This window comes from Hippopotamus amphibius, chromosome 16, assembly GCF_030028045.1.
Source record: "Hippopotamus amphibius kiboko isolate mHipAmp2 chromosome 16, mHipAmp2.hap2, whole genome shotgun sequence".
Taxonomy (NCBI): domain Eukaryota; kingdom Metazoa; phylum Chordata; class Mammalia; order Artiodactyla; family Hippopotamidae; genus Hippopotamus; species Hippopotamus amphibius.
In genome coordinates, this window is record NC_080201.1 from 50,091,765 (window position 1) to 50,099,668 (window position 7,904).

At 51.5% G+C, this 7,904-nt stretch overlaps 1 protein-coding gene across 1 annotated transcript; it reads left to right on the top strand.

Annotated features, from left to right (window-relative positions):
• Window positions 1-2,990: 2,990 nt before the first annotated feature.
• Window positions 2,991-4,298, top strand: LOC130838979 (interferon lambda-3-like). Its single transcript, XM_057712739.1, has 5 exons — window positions 2,991-3,176; window positions 3,456-3,533; window positions 3,776-3,919; window positions 4,028-4,111; window positions 4,200-4,298. Exons 1-5 carry the CDS (start codon window positions 2,991-2,993, stop codon window positions 4,296-4,298), a joined length of 591 nt encoding a protein of 196 aa, XP_057568722.1.
• Window positions 4,299-7,904: the final 3,606 nt, after the last annotated feature.

Genomic DNA, 7,904 nt, shown 5'->3' on the forward strand with positions numbered 1-7,904 from the left:
TGCTCTTCCTTTTATTTTTAATCTCTTTATTGGAATATAATTGCTTTACACTTTTGTGCCAGTTTTGCTGTCCAACAAGGTGAACCAGCTGTATTTATACATATATCCCTCTATTCCCTTCCTCCCGCAACTCCTTCCCACCCTCACTATCCCAGCCCTCCAAGTCATCACCCATCATCGAGGTGATCTCCCTGTGTTATGCAGCAGCTTCCCACTAGCTATCTGTTTTACATTTGGTAGTGGATATATGTCAATGCTGCTCTCTCATTTCTGGGATCTGCTGTTACTTTTGAAACATTATTATGTACCAAAGCTCAAAGGTATTCCCAGCTGAAGGCTTTGGTCCTTCATCTCCCTGGAATTTGAATGAGGGAAAGAGGGGGTGAGAGTAATAGTCAAAAGAACCCCACAGCTTCTGTTTGAGAATTCCATTACCTCCAAGTCCAGGAGATTCAGCTACCCTGGGGCTGTTGAGTGCAGTGGTTCCTGTTTGGTGTCAGGCAAAACTCAGTTAATATCTTGCCCTCACCAGTTTTTGCTGTATGACCTTGGACAAGTCTCTTAACCTCTCTGAGTCGCAGGGATTGACCAGAGCCCAGGTCAATCCCTGGTCGGGGAACTAAGATCCTGCAAGCCATGTGCCAAAACAAAGAAACAAACAAACAAACAAACAAAAAAAACCACACACACCTTGTGGCAGAGACTCTGTGACAGGATGAGACATATATGGGCTCACAAAAGGAAGGGAATGTCTCTGTTTTCCTTTAGCACTGACTGTTCCCTTTTCCTGGAAGTCTCCCTCTCAGATCTCCACAGAGTTCCCTCCCTCACTTCCTTTAGGTCTTCCCTCAAGCGTCATTGCATCACCTTTTCAATGCAAACTGCCTCTCCCACTCTGCTGTCATCCCTGCTTCATTCCTTTCATTTTCCATTACCTGACTTTATCTAATGTAATACATACCACATGCCTATTCCCTGTGTCCCATCACTATCCGGTACCTCTCTCCAGTAAAAAGCTCCATGAAGGATTGTTTTATGTCTTTTCTTTTCTCAGTGCCCTCTTGCTGACACCTTGAACAGTGTCTGACTCAAAGTGGGGGTGGGGGGGAGGGTGAATAAATACTTGGTGAATGAATGCGGGCGCTTTTCTCAAATGCAACTGATTTCCCTGAAGCCTTGGTCACTCTCCAGTATCATAGCAGATCCTCCTCTTCCTGGGTCCTTCTGTGCCTGACGATCAGAGCACAGGTTATTGCAGGCTCCCTGCCTCCAATTCTGTCTCTAAAGGAGGGGAGGAACTGGTCTCCTCTCTCTCTCCTTTTTATCAATTTATTTATTTATTTATTTTTTATTGGCTGCATTGTGTCTTCATTACTGTGCACGGGCTTTCTGGAGTTGCGGACAGTGGGAGCTACTCTTGATTGCAGTGTGCAGGCTTCTGATTGCGGTGGCTTCTCTTATTGTGGAGCATGGGCTCTACGCTCGCAGGCTTCATTGGTTCCGGCATGTGGACTCCATAGTTGTGGTGCACAGGCTTAGATATGGGATCTTCCCAGCCCGGGGCTCGAACCCATGTCCCCTGCACTGGCAGGTGGATTCTTAACCACCGCGCCACTAGGGAAGCCCTGGTCTCCTCTCTTAATTCATGAGCATTTTGCTTTTCTGACTGTCCGCACCCCCAGCAGCACCCCTAAATCTTCTCCCATGTCCTAAACAGCCTCCCTCTTGGAATTTCCAGGTTCTTCATGGCAACACCTCCTAGAGGTCCTTTTCTGTCTTCTCCCTTCACTGGGACATCTGCAAAAGGGAAGTCCTTTTCTCCCCTCCCCACCCCAGTCCTAGATCAGCCTGGTCACTGCAGGAGACCCCCACCCCCACCCCCACCCCCACCCGTGGAGCTGAAGCTGCCCCAGGCCTGATGTTCATTACTCACTTTCTTGGAGGGGAGCTCTAATCAATGTCAGTTTCTCTTTCCCTCAGCAGCTCACCTGGTTCACAGGCCCCGCCCTGCTCTGGGCTTTCCCAGCCCGGGCCTCCCCTGGTGGCCAGTGTCAGCCACTAGCTGTGTTTTCACTTTTCCTACATCAGCTGGGATTGCCCGGCTGCACAGGCTAAAACTGCACCATGGAGCTCAGGCGGGCATCACACCTCAGATGCACCAAGAAGTTCAGAGACACGGATAGAGCACCGAGCTGACATCCAGAAGGGGAGACTGAAGTCAGAGATGCCAGACAAGACTGAGAAACCCCAGGAGAGCCTCAGAGTGGACACTAGATTCCCATCTGCCAACAAAGACCAGAGACCAGAAATGAAGCTGGGTGAGCCCCTGTGTCATTGTTGGAGACCCTCAGCTCCCCAGAACCTCCACCCTCTCCCCCCAACGCCCTCCCTCCCCTCATCTTTCTTTTTTCTTTTTTTATAGCATAAAATTTGCCATTTTAACTATTTTTTATTAATTTATTAATTTATTGATTCATTGGTTGTGTTGGGTTTTTGTTGCTGCACACAGGCTTTCTCTAGTTGCGGCGATTGGGGGCTGCTCTTCATTGTGGTGCACAGACTCTTTGTGGTGACTTCTCCTGTTGTGGAGCACGGGCTCTAGGCACACGGGCTTCAGTAGTTGTGGCACATGGGCTTCCGGTCTCAATAGTTGTGGCTCACAGGCTCTAGAGTTCAGGCTCAATAGTTGTGGCGCATGGACTTAGTTGCTCCAAGGCATATGGGATCTTCCTGGGGCAGGGATGGAACCCACAGGCTGTAGGCGTATGCACTTCAGTAGTTGTGGCGCATGGGCTTAATAGTTGTGGCTTGTGGGTTATGGAGAGCAGGCTCAATAGTTGTGGCACAGAGGCTTAGCTGCTCAGAGGCATGTGGGATCTTCCTGGGGCAGGGATGGAACCCGTGTCCCCTGCAGTGGCAGGCGGATCCTTATGCACTGCGCCACCCGGGAAGCCCCTCCCCTCATCTCTCTATCCTTCCTTAACACAGACATGGCCCCGGGCTGCACGCGGCTGCTGCTGCTGATGCTGATGACAGAGGCGCTGAGCAGGACAGGAGCCGTTCCTGTCCCCTCACCCCTCAGGGCCCTCCCAGGGGCAGGGGGCTGCCGCATGGCCCAGTTCAAGTCTCTGTCTCCGCAAGAGCTGCAGGCCTTCAAGAGGGCCAAGGACACCTTTGTGAGTCTCCCCCCATCCCTCCTGCAGGGGGCGACCCTTCACCCCGCCCTCTGTGGGCTCCCAGGCTGCCTGGGCTGAAGCTGGGCCTGCCCGCCCTGCACTGGGCTGCCCTCCCCCCTCCCCGTGGTGGCAGCTCTCCTGTCCTCCTGTGGTAGACGTGCCTCCACCGCCCTTGTGGAAGTTAACCTCCCTTCCTCCTGTTGTTGCCCATCCTCCGGTCTCCCTGGGGTCTTCCCTCCATCCCTCGTGCTGTGGGCTGACCTTGCCCTTGCTCTCTAGGAAGAGTCGCTCTTGCAGAAGGACTGGAAATGCAGCTCCCGCCTCTTCCCCAGGACCCGGGACCTGAGGCAGCTGCAGGTGAGTTGGGAGAGTCAGGCTTGCCTGCCCTCACTTGGCCCCATTCCTCTGGCTCTACAGGCGGCCCCTCACCTCCTCCTTCTCTCCCTGCCTTCCCCACCTGTCCCCCGGCTGCTTCCCCTCAGCCATCCACATTGGCTCTCACCTGACCCTGACTTTCACCTTCCACTGTCCCTTCCTCAGTCCCCCTCACCCGTTCTCTCTCCTGAGCAGCTCTCACCTGTCATCCGTCTCCTCCTCAGGTGTGGGAGCGCCCCATGGCCTTAGAGGCTGAGGTGGCCCTGACCCTGCATGTCCTGGAGGCCATGGCTAACTCATCCCTGGACCACATCCTGGACCAGCCCCTTCACACGCTGCACCACATCCACTCCAAGCTCCAGGCCTGTGTGAGTGCTTGGGGCACCCGTGCCGCGTCTGGGCTCTGGCCACCTGTATGTCCCCCTCTGTCCCAGGCCCTGCCTCACACCCTCAACACCCCTCTCCTCTGCCCACAGGTCCCAGCTCAGCCCACAGCAGGCCCCAAGCCCCGGGGTCGCCTCCACCACTGGCTGTACCGGCTGCAGGAGGCCCCGAAGAAGGTGAGTGACCGGGGAGGGGAAACTCATGTCTGGGGGCAGCTGGGAGCCCAGACAAGGGAGCTACTGAGCCCTTCCCCTGTTCCCACAGGAGTCCCAGGACTGCCTTGAAGCCTCTGTCATGTTCAACCTCTTCCGCCTCCTCACCCAGGACCTGAAATGTGTTGCTAGTGGAGACCAGTGTGTCTGACCCTGCAGATCCACTTGCAACCTACCCCAACATCTTAGATATTATTTATGCATCAAAACCACTCCTTTTAATTTATTGCCTCCATATTACTATTTTTGTATTTATATGTGTGATTTCTCAAACTCAGACCCAATTAAATGTTTATTTTTCTACTCTTTATAAATAGTTTACAAATAAACAATAAGGAAAAGATGCTCTTTGTGGTGTGAGACTCTGTATGTGTCTGTGTTGGTTTTTCTTTGCTGGCATAACAAATTCTCACAAACTGAGCATCTCAATACAACTCAAATTCATTATCTCACATTTCTGCAGGTCAGAAATCTGGGTGGGCTCAGCTACTTTCCCTGCTGTGTGTCTCACAAGGCTGAGTCAAAGTGTGGCTGGCTGGATTGTTTCAGAGGCTCTGGGAAGGATCCACTTCCAAACTCATTTAAGTTGTTGCCAGAATTCCATTCCTTGTGATTGTCACACCGAGGTCCTATTTCCTTGCTGGCTGGGGGGAAGGGGGGGGATGCATCCTTAGCTCTTGGCAGCTGCTTTCTGGTCCCTGCACGTGGACCCTACATCTCAGAGTCAGTAACAGTGAGTCAAATCCTTCTCATGCTCGAAATCCCTCTCATTTCTCCTCTGCCACATTTCTCCTCTACCTCCAGCCTGAGAAAATTTTCTGCTTTTAAGAACTCGTGTGTTTAGAGTGGGTCCATTCAGGGAATCCAGGATAATCTATCTCTTTTAGAGTCCATAAATCTTAATTACATCTGCAAAGTCCCTTTGGCATGTAACAGGGGATATTCATAGGTCTGGGATTCGGGGTGGGCATCTTTGGGGGCCATCATTCATCCTCCCACAGTATGTGTATGATGGTATGATGGTGTCACTAGAATGCATTCTATTATAAGTAAAGTAATATTAATTCCAAATGCCTTAATAATGAGGACATTTATTATTGTACGGGATGACAAATCTTGAACAGCAGGGTCTGTTTAAGCTGAGCTGTTCAGTATGGTCCCCATATCACATGTAGCTATTATGCACTTGAAAGGTAGCTAGTACAAGCCAAACTGCTCTAAGTATAAAATATCCTCCAGAATTTAACGACTTCTTATTTTTCTTTTTTCATATGGTGCCTGCCAAGTTTCTCCACTGTACGGTTACTATTTTTTTTTTCTTTGTAGTAAATAAGGATGTGGAGAGACTTTGAAACCATGTGAAATCCTATTACTTCTCAAACTCGGACCCATACATTTTAGCATCCATTGATGGAGTTTTCCTTACTGTTACTATTATGTCAGTTACCAAAGAGTGAGTCTCTTTTTTTTTTTTTTTTTTTTGGCACACGGGCTTAGTTGCTCCGTGGCATGTGGGATCTTCCTGGAGCTGGGATCGAACCCGTGACCTCTGCATTGGCAGGCAGATTCGTAACCATTGCGCCACCTAGGAAGCCCCAAAGAGTGAGTCTCTAATGTCACTCTTTCTACATTTCTTGGTCGACATTCTACTCTTAGGAAGAACTTTCCTCCCCTTCCTGATTTATGTATTTACCAATGGCTTTATACTAACATGGACTCATGAATTACTATTTTATAATTGTAGTTCTTTACTATCATTTATCTTGACCGTGAAGTTGTCCCAGATGAGGCCAATGGGAGCCCTTTCAAGAGGGCTCATGTCCTTTTGATGTGTCTCTATCATTTGTTGAGCACCTCCTCACTTTCTGGTATCAGATTCCCAGGCTCCTTTTGTAATTTTCCTGCCTCATCTCTGTAGCTGGCCATTTCCCCAAGGAACTCTGGTTCCTTTTAGTGGAGAACACTATTTAGAAAACAAGACCTGGGTGAATTGATTGCTACAAGGATATCATTGCTTCTACACCCACTCCATGGTTAGAGCTAGGAAATAGATGTATGTATGCAGAGAATTTTTATTTACTGTTAAAAAGTTTTAAAATAATTAACAATTTTATATTGATTATATATTTAAATGATATTTTGGATGTATTGAGTCAAACAGAGTATATTTTAAATTAATTTCATACTTTTTTTAACTTTTTAAACATGGCTACTGAAAATTTTAAATGGTGTACATGGCTCACATAATATTTATATTGAAGAGTGCTAGTTTAGAAAACATGATGTCATAGTGGACCCAGGCTTTTTCCATCTGGCTGCTCTTTTATCCTTAGTGTATCGTACTGTCTCCCCTCGTGGTCATAAGATAGCTGCCACAGCTCCAGTCATCACACAACCACATAATTGTCTATAAAACAGGATGGCAGAAACTCTAGCTAGCTGTCCCTGTATCTATTATCCCTTCTTCCTTTACCTAGTGGATTTAAGAGGGCTCTACTAGGGGGGCGGAGTCAAGATGGCAGCATGGGAAGATGTGGAGATGGTGTCTCCCCACAAATAGATCAGTTGTGGGAGGCCAGGAGGGGACCTGAGGCCCAAGCAGACCGCAGGAACCCCAGAGCAACCAGGTAGGACCTGGGGGAAGTCAGGGGGGAGGCGAAGGGGAAGCCGGACGGGACTGGCGCCCCTGGGGGTGGCTGGGAGAGGGGGGAGGTTCCTGCCTGGAGAGACCCTTGGGGTCTGGGGAGATCAGGAAACCACAACTGGGTTTCTCCCGCCCAGGAGGCCAGGAGATCTGCTGAGTTCCCCGGCTTGGGGACCTGCTGGGCTCCCCAGTGGGGTCTTCCACCCTCTAAGGCCCCGTCTGGGATGCCTGGGTCCTGGGGGTGTGGGAAGGAGGGAGGAGGGGCGAGGAGGTGGAGAGGCAGACAGGTGGGGGTGGGGGCTTTGAGATTGGGGGATGGGGAGGCGAGAGGGCATCTCGCCTGCCCTCTCGGGCAGGGAGGCCGACTGGGCTCCTGGGCCTGGTCCTTCATTCTCTGGGCTCCCCTCCAGCATGAGGGTCCTGGGGGCATGGGGGGAGGGGAGGGGATAGAGGCAGACAGTGGGGGTGGGAAGGGATCTCTCCAGGTCAGAAGAATAGGGGAGGCACTGCTGGGTATTTCTTCTGGGCGAGTCCTCCACCTTCCAAGGCTCCTCCTGGCCATTGGTCCTAGGAGTACAGGAGGGAAGCGGTGAGGGGAAGAGAAGAGAGGCGGAAGCGGGGAGGGACCCTCTGGGATCAGAGGATTGGGGGAGGAGCAGAAGGCATTTCCACTGCCCACTGGCCCAGGAAGTGTGCTGGGCTCCTGGGCCTGGTCTCCAACTCTCCAGGGTCCCCTCCCAGACACTTTGGTCCCAGGGCGGTTGGAGTGTGGCAAGGGAAGAGGAAGAGAGGCAGACTGGTGGTGGGATGTTCCAGGAGCAGAGGACAGGGGGAGGTGCCGGGGAACTTTGCCCCGCCCACTTGGGCCCAGTGGGCCTGCTGGGCTCCCGAGTCTGGTCTCTTGGTCTCTCCAGCTGAGTGGGTCTCACAGGCGTGGGAGGGAGGGAGGAGAGGAGAAGAAGAAGAGAGGCAGACAGCAGTGGCGGGGACCTTGCAGGACTGGAGGATCAGGGGAGACGCTGTGGGAAATCTCCCTACCCACTTGGCATCGGGAGGCCTGTTGTGCCCCCAGGCCTGGTCTTTGGTCCTCCAGGGGCCCCTCTAGGTCTCACT

What these genes read in the sequence shown, in the direction of transcription:
- LOC130838979 (XM_057712739.1), top strand. Translation starts at nt 2,991, where the DNA reads ATGGCCCCGGGCTGCACGCGGCTGCTGCTGCTGATGCTGATGACAGAG. An exon ending in AGAGGGCCAAGGACACCTTT is followed by an intron (nt 3,177 to 3,455) that starts GTGAGTCTCCCC and finishes CTTGCTCTCTAG; the next exon opens with GAAGAGTCGCTCTTGCAGAA. An exon ending in ACTCCAAGCTCCAGGCCTGT is followed by an intron (nt 3,920 to 4,027) that starts GTGAGTGCTTGG and finishes CTCTGCCCACAG; the next exon opens with GTCCCAGCTCAGCCCACAGC.